The sequence below is a fragment of the Pistacia vera genome, unplaced genomic scaffold (assembly GCF_008641045.1).
Source record: "Pistacia vera cultivar Batoury unplaced genomic scaffold, PisVer_v2 Contig364, whole genome shotgun sequence".
NCBI lineage: Eukaryota > Viridiplantae > Streptophyta > Magnoliopsida > Sapindales > Anacardiaceae > Pistacia > Pistacia vera.
The window spans coordinates 47,271-61,881 of NW_022196184.1; the positions used below are offsets into that span (position 1 = coordinate 47,271).

At 33.5% G+C, this 14,611-nt stretch overlaps 1 protein-coding gene across 1 annotated transcript; it reads right to left on the reverse strand.

Moving 5' to 3' along the window:
• Positions 1-1,973: 1,973 nt before the first annotated feature.
• On the reverse strand, positions 1,974-7,493 carry LOC116140141 (probable 3-hydroxyisobutyrate dehydrogenase-like 3, mitochondrial). The gene is made up of 2 exons (XM_031425764.1): positions 7,037-7,493; positions 1,974-2,407 (listed from the first exon to the last, which is right to left on the reverse strand). The coding sequence occupies exons 1-2, from the start codon at positions 7,491-7,493 to the stop codon at positions 1,974-1,976; spliced, it is 891 nt and encodes a 296-aa protein (XP_031281624.1).
• Positions 7,494-14,611: the final 7,118 nt, after the last annotated feature.

Consider the following 14,611-nt stretch of genomic DNA (forward strand, 5'->3'; position numbering starts at 1 on the left):
TATTTACAATTTAACCCTTAAGAAATTTTTGCACTACATAAGTAATGTACTTTAGGTACATTTGGTATTTTGGTGCATCATACAAAATTGGACTAATTCTTGATATTGGATTGTCTTAGACTCAAAATAAAGGCCCAATAGCCCCCAAAAGGCCATTGGTTAAACACTTTTGGGCTTTGGGCCCTCATTTCAAGCATAAACATGTTTATGGAGTTTTATAGGTAAGAACAATTTATGATCGGGTTTATGAATCTTAGAAAGGAAATATATTTTAATAGGATAAATAATTAATCAATGAATTAGACTAAAGGTAAATTAGTTTTTTCATAAATTTTACTTTAAAATAAAACTTACAAAAAAAGATTTGGTGGGATGCAAATAACATATGTCCGCTGTTTTATTCTTAACTATGAACTGTGTAGTTTAAATTTTAAAATTATAGTAAAATTCTTAATTTAAGATAAATAAATCGGTAGGTGAGGGCATGAACTACTCTTATTCACTATTGGTATCAACATCCATCTTTACAAGAATGTGTGAAACTTTTTGTCGTTATTGTCTTTGTAAGAGCTTCACCTATAAATAGTGGCGGATCCAGAAAATTTTTTTAGAGTGGACTAAAATAAAAAATAATTACATATTAATATTTTTGTTAAGGTGGGTCAAAATCTAAAAATTATATATATTAATATTTAAAAAAAAATTGATGATTGGCCAAAAATGGGTTGGATCCGCCCCTGCCTATAAATGGAATTCAACCATATTATCTTTACAAAGTTAGAATCTTTTATATAAATAATTCAGTAAATACTAATAAAAACATATATATTGTAGAGATTTTTTCTTTTTTTAGAATAAAAAAACCCCGCACCACTTCTTTTTGGTTATGGAGGTGTTCATGAGGGAGCTCAAACCCCAAATCTCGTGAGAATAAATCATATACCTTGTCATCCAGTTAAGCCCTTGCGGATTTTATTACCCTTTTAATTTATTATCAATTTTGATCTCGTTTAATTTGATTTTATTTGAAAACCTCAAGGACGAAAATGTCATTCAGTCAGAGTTGGTCTGTAGTATATCATAATATCATTAACAAGTACACTGACATCAATAAATATCTTTGTATTGCAAGCCATTCCAAATTTAAGGGTAATATTGGTAGAAATAATTTACCACGTGTGAGACGTTTACAAGAATATCAGCACTTTTGACAATACTAATTATGGATTGATATAGAGCTTTAATGGTTTTGCCGTTTTGGATTTGATTCAATTTGATTGGTAGCGAATTGGAGATCAAAGAACTAAAATAGTAACAATCAAATGATATATTTAACCCTTATTTGTTATCGGACAATAAAAGTTAGTGGCTATCTATCATCTTATATTAAACATTGCATATAAGCTTTTTTATTCAAATTAACATAAGACTAATAGCAGAATAAATATGAAAAATTAATTTAATAAATAGAAATATACATGATGTGATAATTAAAAACAAAAAAAGTGTTGCCACACCACATGATCAATTTATATACAAGATAATATGACAAGAAAGAAGAATAATTATCAATAAATAAACAAAAATTTTAAGTTTCTTGATCTAAGCAGATAAATTATTGAAATTACCTTATGTACTTAATGTATATATTACTTTCAAATAATCTTAATCATTTAAATACTTTAAAAAAAGAGGTTTTAAACTTATTATTTATAATAGTTCAAGTATTGTTAATCCCAAAAGAAGATATTTTAGATATAAGTTACTATACGAGAATTGTAAATCGCAATCATTAAATGTACAGAATCTTTATACAAAGTAAATAAATTAAATAGATGAATTTGTGGATAAATCAACTCTATAAATAAGCGGAAAATAAACATAATAATAATTTATTGACTTATCAATAATTCAAAAGCATTAAAAATCAAAACCCACCCAAATCACAAACAAACAAATCAAACTTTGGCATCTTACTTTTGAATGTCATTTATTCTTTCAATGACAGTGACCAGACCCTGAAGCCCTAGCTTCTCATCACCGTTAGCAATCATACCACAAAGTAACTGCTTGCACAATGAAGCTCCAGGCAACGCCACCGCTCTCTCTTCTTCACTCTCCAACAAATCCAACCCCATTCCTAAATCCTTCACCAAAGACTCCGCAAACCCCCCCGGCCCAAACAACTCCATTATCATATTCCCTGCCGATCCTCTCCTTATTCCCTCCAAAACCTTCTTCAAATCCAACCCCGCTCGCTCTGCAAACGTTAATGCCTCACTCAATCCAAGCGGATTCGCACTTCCCACAATCTGGTTCCCTATCTTGCAGCTTTGGCCGCACCCAGCTTCGCCCACATACATGTGTTTTCCCATTATTCTGAACAATGGGGAAAGCCATTGGATAACTGTAAAATCTTAATCGCAATTTTATCAATTCTATCAATGGCAAAGAATCAATAATATAACCATATTTCTATGCCCTAAAATTGCATAATCTTAAATCCCAAGATCTGAAGCTTAATGCATTTTCACTATTAAAAAAAAAAAAAAAAAAAAAAAAATAAAACATACCTGAATCTATGAGTTATCTGATAATGGAGATTGTAGAAAAAGGCAGTATCTCTCTCTTTTTCCCTTTTGTAAGTTTGTAAGTTGCTTGTTTTTCTTCTGATGGAAAAGAAAATATTATGCATACATTAGAACAGAGAGATGACCCCTTCAAATACGTCAATCATTTATTAACTCTCAAACAGTAGTTATTTAATTAACTGTAGTTTCCTCTCCATCAAAAGTAAATAACCATCATGCCCTTTATTTAATTTAATTATTTCAAAACAACCATAGGATAAAATTAATACACGGACTACCTTATGTGAAATATAAAATATTTTTAACATTCTCCCACTTAGTCCATGTAAAAGTCACATATAAAATATTTTTAACATTCTCTCACTTGGTCCATGTAAAAGTAAATAACTTTATAGTTTAGAAATAATACATAATGTGTACACAATAATAATTAGCCAAAGCCAATTTCTTAAAATGGTCAAAATATAAACATTATTGAGCAATAACTCATAAGGATCATGGTGGTTGTATGTCATTGAATCAACACAGTCCCTTTACATGTATCACATTACAAATTCTATGTTCAGAACAATCTATAATGATTCTTAATGGTCCAACAATAAAGTCCTTATCAAGGACAAATTCTGTCATCTTTATTATTCATGTATACCAAACAACATAATATAAAGAAACACACAACAGAATAATTTATATGAATCAGAAACAACACATCAAGAGCTCAGAGTGTCCAAAATTTGAGGAGCATAATGTAAATCAAGAAACATATACAACACATCATAAATTAGTAATGACGGGCAATAATACCCATCCTCTCAATGTGCTCACTATAGGTCTTAGGTGACAATCCTTTAGTCAAACATGGTTTTCTTCCTGTCCACAGTTTAAAAGGAGTCTTTGGAACTGCCTTACTAGGAACCTTGTTTAATAAATATACAGCAGTTTTTAATGCATATATCCACAATGATGAGGGTAACGAGAAGTTACTTAATATACTCCTAACCATATCCATTAACGTATGGTTACACCTTTCTACAACATTATTTTGTTGCGGTGTCCCTAGCATTATGTATTGAGCACATATGCCTCGACTTTCCAGGAATTTAGCAAATAGACCTGGACATTGTCTAGATTCATTGTATCTACCATAATATTCGCCACCTCTATCTGATCGTACTACTTTCACCTTTCTATCTAATTGCCTCTCAACTTCAATAATGAATACCTTTAGGATATTAATAGATTGAGATTTCTTACACAATAAATAAACATATCTATAGTGTGAAAAGTCATCTATAAAGGTGATAAAATAACTTTTTTCCACTAAAAGAAGGTACGTTTAACATACCACATATATCCTTGTGTATTAGTTCAAGGAGTCTTGTGCTTCTAGTGCCTACTTTCTTAACTGTGGATGTGGTTTGTTTTCCCTTAATACAATCCACGCAAATGCCAAGATCAGTAAAATCCAAATTAGGTAAAACTTAATTCTTTACTAATCTTTGCATTATTTCTTTTGATATATGGCCTAAACGTTTATGCCATAAATATGCAGTTTTCTCATCCACAGAAGCACGTTTTGTTCCTATACTATGATGCAGGGTCAACAGCGTCTCAACAAATAAATTATCAAGATGTAATTTATACAATCCATCATAAAGTACACCAGAACCAATTAAACAGTTATGTTTAAATAAATTGAAACATCTATTCCCGAATTTAAAAGAATATCCTTCTAAATCAAGTTTAGATAAAGATATTAAATTATGGGATAACTCCAGTACATAAAGAGTATTAAACAAATCTAAATGATGTCCAGTACTTAAAATTAAACGATAGGTTCCAACAGCTTCAACTTGTGCTTTGACCCAATTTCTCATGCATACAAATCTTTCATTGTTATTTATGGTTTGGGTCATAAGGAATCCCTGCATAGTATTAGCAATATGAGTGGTACATCCAGAATCAATCCACCAAGTATTATAACGAACTTCTGATAAATATGATTCGAAACATACAAAAGTACTAGGCTTACCTTTCTTTTCAAACCATGTCTTACGTTTCAGGCAATCCCTCATATAGTGTCCAACTTTCTTACAGAAATGACATTTTTCTTTAGTCTTATCCTTCTTATGGATTTTGGCAGAAGACTCATTAATCTTCAGTGGCCTTTTGCCCTTTCCGTACTTCTTGTTGGATTTCTTCTTAACTCTAGACGAGCCCACAAGATTAACTAAATGAACTCCTTGTTTCTTTAATCTTTCCTCCTCTTGTACTAACTTAGTTTGAAGCTCAGTCATAATCCATTTATCTTTAATTGTATTATAATTAATTTGAAATGGACTAAATTGAGAAGGTAAAAAGTTAATAACGAACTGAACTAGGAAATTTTTGTCCACAGACATTCCCATGTTTCTAATTCTTGTTGTTATATTTGACATCTCAGTCACATGCTCATACATGCTACGAGAACCATCATATTTCATGGTGGTCTGCCTACTCATTAATGCTCCAGTATGGGACTTGTCAGCGGCCTCAGACTGAGAAGTCTCTTTGGCTAATCTCATAAATTCCCTAGCATATTCTGTGACAGGAAATGAGGTCTTAATTTCACTCGCCATTGTCGTCCATAAAAACTTCAAGCTCGATCTATTCGATCTCTCCCACTCTTTATGGAAAAACCTCTCCTCATCAGTGCTGTTCTCAGTGAGATCAGTTGGTTTCTTTGTCATGAGTGCAAGATCGAGATTTTGAACACCTAAGTAATACTTGGCTAGCTCACTACACTCATTATAATTGAACCCATTAAACTTAACAATAGATGAGGCATGAAGAGAAGATGTTGCAAAAACAAAATTATGCTTACACATTAATGCTTTGAGTTTTATACCTCATACATAATTTTAGGTTCAGATATTAAAATTTATTATTATTAAAACATAAATGTATATTGCAAATCTCCTTTGAGAGATATAACAATATATGATAATTAAACTTAATTGATGCAATTTTCTTAATTGGTAATCAAATGTACTTTTGTTAGACATGTTCGTTGTCTTTGGATATACTAAACACACCCAGTCAAGTACATTAATTAAACACAATTATGTTCATAATTATAGGATTAACTAATCTACCTTTGGGCGATCCTTAACTATCTTATAATTTATGAACTTCAAATTATTCATGTCAACTACATCATGCCATCTCTTTAAAGCATCGAACGATCATGAGTAATTAAATCTAACTTAGTTGGATATCTATGGGATAACCATTCTAATTTGGCCACTTTAGTGACTAACAAATTATACATAATATAGTATCAAACTTAAATAATAACTATAATATTATCCAAGGTCAAAATTGGGTCAATTCAACCCGTTGACTGTTAATTTTGACCGTTGACTGTTAATTTTAACAGTTGACCGTTAACTTTGATGGTTGACTAGTTTTGTCAAAGGTCTGGAGTGGTTTGACCCGTTTATTGATCCGAATTGCTATCTAGATCGGGTTTACCTGTTTGACTAAATGGGTTGGGCTTCTTAATGGGTTTGGGTTTGAATTGGGCTCACTTAAAAATATGGCTTGGGCTTCTTTTATTTGGGTTTATATAAACTAAAATAAATAGGCTTTAAAGGACAAATGGGCTGGATCAACATATGGGTCAATATTTGATGCAAATTTCTAAAAAAAAATTGGAATTCGAATTTTTAGAAATTTTTATTGAAAAAACTAATATGGAAAATCACGTTTCATCATAAGAAAATCTGATTTTGGCCAACTTTCCAGCCACTTAATAGATTTACAAACTCAATCAAATTTACAAACCCAATCAAATTTGACAGTACTTTTATTTGTCAATTTCCAAACCCAATTCAATTTCTTCATCCCATAAGAACTCTAATATATTAAAAAAACAACTTAATAGAAAATACAACAGTTTCTAAACCTAATGCTTTGATACCACATGTAAAATCTGAATAGCAATTTTATCATTTCCATCAATGGCAAAGAATCGGTAATATAATTATATTTTTATGCCCTAAAATTGCATACTCTTAAATCCCAAGATTTGAAACTTAATGTATTTTCAATATTTATAAAAAAAAAAAAAAAACATATCTGAATCCATGAGTAATCTGTTAATGGAGATTGTAGAATAAGACAATGTATCTCTCTCTTTTTCACTCTCTGTAAGTTGCTTGTTTTTCTTTTGATGAAAAGAAAATATTATGCTTACATTGGAACAGAGAGAGCTCTTTACATACGACAGTTATTTATTAACTCCCAAACTGCAGTTATTTAATTAATTACAATAACCTCTCCATCAAAGGTAAATGACCATCATGCCCTTCAGTTAATTTAATTATTTCAAAACAACCATAGTATAAAATTAATACATGGACCACATTATGTGAAATATAAATTATTTCTAACAATAACTCCACTGTCGCCGCCAGCTAGTATGGCTAATCGACCTTCTCTCGCACCCACATCAATACTTGAAACTGGTGCGTCGATGCTCCAGCTATCTTTTTTGCGGGCAGGTTTGAAAATCTCACGGGCGAGCGCAGGATGGTTTCTTGTCATGTCAACAATGACACCGCCTGGGTTTAAGCTAGAGAGGACGCCTTGTGGGCCGAGGATGATGGAGCAGACATCGGGTGGACCGCTGATTATGGTGAAAAAAATGTCGCTTATTTTAGCGAGGTCTTGTTGAGAGTTGATGAGACAGACACCTTTGGATTGGAGTTGGAGAGCTTTTGAAGGGTCGCGAGCGTAGATGGAGAAGGAGTGGCCAACAGAGAGGAGGTGTGAGGCCATGGGTGAGCCCATGAGGCCTATGTCGGTCCAGCCTATGCAGGTTTTGGAAAGAGAGATGGGTGTGGGGTAAGGAGTTGCCATTGAAGCTTTGAAGTGAAATTTTTACAGGTTTTAGACTTTTAGTGATTGAATCTGGTTTTGAAGTGAAGTTAGCAAATGAATTAGCTACTTAATGGAAATTAATTGTTTAGTTACAGGGAATTGGTAGAGTGATTATTTTTTTGGTAACATTTTGTATTATTAAGGTAACTTTGGTCACATGGGTCCATATATATTATCGCCTCTCCTCCAAGGAATAACTAATAGTAAATGGAAACATGGTTTGTTCTTACAAATGTTGCGGTTAACCATAGTTTTTTATACCTGTTAGGGCCAAAAGTCGTCCTTGACCCAAATAGGAAAACGGGCCTGATAGTGTGGAAGAGACCAGACCCAAATCCCGATGCGGCCCAATCCGGATTAGGCCCATTTAATACAAGATACAGCAGGCCCAAACCATCCGAGCACAAGCCTCCTAATCCCAGTTCACTCCTTGAATCCCCGAACGAATCCAGAGCCCACGGCCCCCATAGATCATTTTCCTATTCCTGATCACTCTCCTATTCGAGGTCACCTTCCTGTTTAGATCACTTTCCTACTTGAAGTTACTTTCCTGATTGGGATCACCTTCCTATCCAGACGTTGGTAAGACAGCTCGCCACCGCCCTAACTCCTCTAGGGTTGTATCAGAATTGCACTATGACTCTTACTTCTACTAGGATTAGGAGACTAGACAGTCACTATATAAACAGAGGCCAATCCTCTCACAAGGATCATCAGATTACACCTTCACACCCGAAGCTCTGACTTGAGAGCTCCACATCACTGCCGTAGTCACAGTCCCTGACTAGACTTTCGGTAACCTCTCTACTCCCTAGCCCTCACTATACTAACCTCTTTCAGCCTTGCTGACTTGAGCATCGGAGTGCCTACGGAAAACACCACCCCGGTGTTTTCCGTTTGCTTCATGCTTATTTCTCTACATGTGCAAGTGCAGGTGCAACGGATCGCTAGTGGCCTCAACCTCACGGGATCAGACCCCCCTTCCGTACAGGTAGATTTTTACGCCTACAACCTATTCTCACAAGCTAAGTTGACACTACCACGTTAGAAATGATTTTGACTAGACTAAAGAAATAGAGAATGACCATTCCTTATAAAGGAATGGTCGTTCCTCATGGAAGGAATAGTCGTTCTTTATGAAGAAACAATCATTCCCTATGAAAGGAATGGTTGTTCCTTAGAGAGCAACCATGTTGTTCCTCAAGAAACAACGTTGTTTGTTTGATTGTTCCTTCATAAAGAATGATATTTCCTTTTGAAAGAACGACTGTTTGTTTCTAATAGTGCCTGAGTTACCTTAGTTGTGGTGAGAGCTGACGTGATAGTGTCAATGTGCTGTCACGTTAGGGTTGTAAGAGAAGGTTGTGAGATTGGGTTGTACACATACCATTTTTCTAATTGTTTTTCTAAAAACTAACTAGACTTAACAATATGTCGTATTAAAGCGGTTTCGTGTAATGTCTCATTCGTGTTGTGTTAATTTTTTTTTTTTTTTTTAAAAAAATTTGAATTCAACCCATTAGCTTATTAGGACCAAATATGAAAACTCGAATCCAAACACTATTTTTGACTCGTTACCCAAACCCAACCCATTAAAAACTTCACTACTTTTTTTTTTTTTTTTTTTTTTTTTTTTTTTTTTTTTTTTTCTAATTGAATATCTATATCTATATATATAATCTTAAAGCATGACCTCTTTGATTCACATGCAAGAGTTTTAAAATTCTAAAATTGTTGAATTTTGATATGTTGGATGATTGTTTAACATGCGACTGTATTTAATTGGTGATGATGTGGAATATGTACATTTGACCACATGTAATTAATGATGATGTGGGATATGTGGATATGTATTTTTGGTTACATATGACTTAATATAATTGATGTTTGATTTTTTTTAATATTAATGATACAACAACAACAATAACAACAACAACAACATAATAATAATAATAATAATAATAATAATAATAATAATGGCCATGTTTGGCTTATTATTTTTATCCCTATTCCCAACCCTATTCTCAAATAATGTTTGACACATTATTCCAGAAATATTACCCTATTTTTTTTAATTACTTTTAGACCCCATAAGGTTATTAATTTCATCAAATACACCCTGAAAAAAAAGTTTAAAAATTATCAAAAACACCCCTGCGACCCATACTTGTCAGATTCCGGCAACCACCGTCGGTGGTAGTCGAAATTTGTACAACGGCCTACCTGCCAACCATAAATGGCCGGAAGTTTACCGATCTGGTCTTGAACGACGGCCAAAGAAATCTTGGCCATCGTTGACCGAAAACGACGGCCAAATCTTGGTCATCGTTGACCGAAAACGACGGCCATATCTTTGGCCATCGGCCATCGTTTTGGCCTTTTTCGACCGTCGACGGCCACGGCAGGCCATAGATCTGGCCTTTTCCGGTCAGATCCGTGGTGGATCTGGCTGGAAAAGGCCATAACGACGCGTTATGATACAGATCCGACCGGTTTATGTCGTAATGCGATTTTTTGGCCAGATTCCGACGGTGGTGGCCGGAATCTGGCATTGTAGGTGGTGGGAGTATTTTTGTCATTTTACATGTTGGGGTATTTATTAAATTAGTAAACTTAGGGGGTTTTTTTATAAATTTTTAAATTTTATCTCGTAATACTCCCATATTCAATTATCCAATACTATCCCCAAAATCCTATCCAAAATAATAAACCAAACGCACCCATAATATTATGATATTAAATAATGATTATACTTTATTTGTTATCTTAAAGTCTAATTAAAACTTTCTTAATTCAAATAAAAAGATATATAAATTGATGTTGGGCGGATGTGTTTAATCTCTTTACATTCACATAAATACAAACATTCACATTAACATTAAATAATTAACAATACTAGTTTTACAAAGACACATACAAAAAGGGCATAAAAAGTAATTTTTATTCTTGATTTTCATGATTTCTCTTTCTCTCCCTCTCTCTCTTTTTTCATTTTTTCTTTTTTTTTTTCTTCTTACTTATGTCACTTTGTAACCCTCTTTATATTATTACGCGATAGCATTTTTCTTAAATAATATGTTTCGATTACTTGCTCTCAATTTTCATTCTCATCATGTTCTTGATCACACGTATCTCTCTGCTCATTGTTCGTCTCCTCAGCCATAAAACCTAAGCGCCAGCCGGGGGCACTTACTTTCTTCTCTCTCTCTTTCTTGCTTTTTTTTTTTTTTTAATGGTTTTACACTGTTGCTTTTAGTTTAGTTTAGTTTTTGTTGGTTTGGTTTTTTTTATTTCGGATTACTGAGAGAGACTATGCGGAGAACATGGGCTGAACTCGGTTGTTGTTAGGCTTATTACTCGTGCCTACAACTCTTTTGGCCTCGAGTTGTCGTGCGTAAGTGGTTCAACATCACCGCTAAAGACTGATTATAGTGCCGACAGCGACGACGACGACAATGACCATCTTGATGCAGATTATGACACCGAAGGTTAGATTTTGAACCACATTTGGTTGGATTTTGTTTGTGTTTTGTAATTTGCTTAAAGTTTGAATTTTTATGGGTTGTGCTTTGTTTTGAGTTTTGAGGATGCCCTTTTGGGGTTTGAGTCTAAATTTGCAGTGGCTTTTGCAGAAATTGGGCAATCAAGGTTCAGAGTTAACAAAGAGGAGGAAGCTCAAGTTGATCCTAATGGTAAATTTGACATTACAATGTTCAAATTTTCTGTAACTCAGTTAGCTAAGAAAGTTGGGGGAAATTCTGGGTTATTAGAGAAAAGAAAAAAAAAAAAAAACCGATTAAGTTCTGACTTATGAATTGGATAACATAGGCCTGCCTTCGTCTGTTGCCGGCTATCTTGAAGCCTATATATGGTTTTGGTATTTTGTTAATGATTAATTAGGAATTTGCTTGACTATTAAGGTGTTTCTGGTATTTAAATTTGATTTGTTTACGCATTATTATATGATTGATAGAACCTTGATAGGGGAAGGAATTCAATACCCTGATATTCTTCTTTTTGGGCACTGGATACATATAATGACAGCTATGTTGAATGAGTCACTAAAGTTAGGTACTTAAGCATTGGTATTATTTTATTTTATTTATTTAGCTAGTGGAAGAACTGATCGAAGTCTTCTAGCTGCCTTTTGTCTGTGATTGGCTGTTATAGTCTTCTTGTTTTTCTTTATAATTTCATGCTTAAAATTGGAGGCACTCAAATGCTGTACATTTGAAAAGACAATTAAAGCCACCTCTTGGAAACGGAAGCATCTTGTAGCATTAGGCAAGACTCAGTTTGCAGACAGAAGAAAAAAAGAAAAAAGGAAAAAAATGACAGCTTGAAAATATGTTTCAATTTTAATTTTCACCAGCTTTAGTCTCAGAGCTCTCTGGACATAGTGTTTAAGCTCTTTTACTTAGGCGACTACACAAAACCCTTGGAATACATTGATAAAGTTGTCCTTGTGTTTTCACCAACTTGCACCAAGGTATACTCTCCTCACCCTTTTTTGGCTGATCCAGGGGAGTTAAGAGTAAGGCTTAGCAAGTTTAGCACATAGTTGGCTATTAACTACTGTAAATCACATGTTGCAGGCCAAACTCCTAAAATTGAAGTTGTTGTTAGCAGCTAAAGACTATTCTACTGCCATTTCTAAAGCTAGATATATTCTCAAGGAAGATGAGAACAACCTAAAAGCACTGTTGCTCCGTGGACGTCCTTACTACAATTTAGCAGATCATGATGTTGCTCAAAGGTTTCTTAACATCTTAGCTGTTATATATTTGCAATATAATTTATTCAAAACAGAAATTTATATTCATGATATATGTTATCTCCAAGCATTATCAGAAAGGACTTCGCTCGGATCCAGAGCACAGTGAACCGAAGAAGGCATATTTTGGATTGATAAATTTACTTAAGAAGACAAAAAGTGTAAGACCTCTAATATATTCTTTGGTATTTTTAATTCCTCTTTTAATTTTAATTTTAATTCTTTTTCTGGATTGGGTTGGGGTTTGAGATAGAGTGAAGTTTGTCTAGGTTCTTTTCTCATCAAGCAACCCTATTTAGGTCTTCTTAGGTTATAATCAGTTATTATACCTGAAGTACTTTTTTTTTTTCTCTATAGGCAGAAGATAATGTAAATAAGGGTAAGCTACGCCTCGCGGTGGAGGACTACAAGGCAGCTCTTGCATTTGGACCCTAATCATACTACACATAATGTACATCTTCATCTTGGTTTGTGCAAGGTCTTGGTCAAGCTTAGCAGGGGAAGGATGTTTTAAGTAGTTGCACCGATGCACTTGACATTGATAGGGAACATCTTGAAGCTTTACTTCAGGCTTGTTGTGTTTCCCTTTCATCATCATCTGATTTCGTAAAAAATATTCTATACATTTATGTATATTTTAGTTGTTGTGATCAATTTTTTGTAATTCCTTTTTATTATACGTATCTGTGCTCACATTCTTTAGCTTGCTTGGCATTTTTCAGAGGGGTGAAGGTAAACTGTTGACAGAGGACTGGGAAGGAGCAGTTGAAGATTTGAAATCAGTTGCTCAACAATCACCTCAAGTTAGTCATAATAAAGTTCATATGATATTTTTGTGAAGATGTGTTTTACGCTCCAATAATGATGTTGTAGGTTGCCAGTATATTACTATAATCAGTTAACTTTTGAGGCATAACACCTCTTATTACTTTTAATTCTGTAGTCATCCATCTTTATTCATCATTGATTGGATCACTATGGTTTACCTCACCATTGATATGATGACCAAAATTTTAAAGAGCCACTTAGATGTTAATATTCTTATATACATGCATCTGTATAACATATTTTTCTATAGATTTTGACATGTTGGATGATTGTTTGACATGTGGCTGCATGTAATTAGTGATGATGTGAGATATGTATATTTGACTGCCTGTAATTAATTATTAGTGATGCTGTGGGATATGTGGATGTGTAGGATTTTTGGTTACATGGGCCTTAATGTAATTGGTGTTTGATATTTTTTTAGTATTAATGACACATATTAATAACAATATGATCAAGTGAGGATTTAATGAATGACGAGTGGGGACCACAGCCCCCACTCAATTTTAAAAAAATTTCAGATTTTATATTTATATTTATTTAAATTTTGCCCCTATAGAACTTTGAGATTTTGGGAACGGAACGACCCCCACAGTAAGTTTGATTTTGTTTTTAATTTTGGGACTCTTACTAGAACGGCAACGCAAAACAGAAACTTGAACACCGAGCGAACCCAGAACTTCTCTTGCCTCTTTCTCTTATGGTGCTCTAAACTCTCAAGTCTCTCTCACCTAACTCTCCTTCCGAGTCTCAGTAGGCACTAGTTTTCATTAATTTATTAAAAGGTAATGTCCCTAACCCTAAATCCCTAATTTTTTCTATTCAATGGATGTTTTGTTGTTGCTTTCTTCAATAAAATTGAGATTCGCTATTGTTCTACTTGTACTATTTATTGAGAATTTGAGATTTGATTAATAGTTTAGTGTATATATACTATAAAATTTCATATAACCATCTTTTTAGAGTTTTTGAGTTTGTATCTGCAAGAAAGAAAACAGTTAATTAAAATCATGATCTTGTTAACTTAATTTTTAAATTTTAATTTAGAAGCTTATACAAGTAAATGATATATTTGGCTTTTGTTTATGAGAACATAAATATACATTTGAAGACCGTAGCTTTGAGTTTATTTGGTGCTGGGTTGGTGCAGTGTTTTCTTTTAAACGAATTCATATTTATTGGTGGAGTGGTGATAATGATCTAAATGCTAACTGGAAAGGTGGAGAAAGTTATTCGATGTTTGAAGGGTGGACCCACTTTTACCTACCTTTTTTGTCTTTTGTTTCAAGATTTTCCCTTTTTTTTTTTTGTTCTTCGCAAACTTGCAGTCATTGTTTCTGTGTTGTTTCTGCACTCTTTGACTCTTATAAGCAATAAAGGGGTCATTTTTGCTGAAAAAAGAAATATTCATTTAAAGATGATCATTTTCATTACTATGCTTACTGTTGTCATTATTATTAATAGCAATAATGGTATCAAGAAATAATTGAATGAT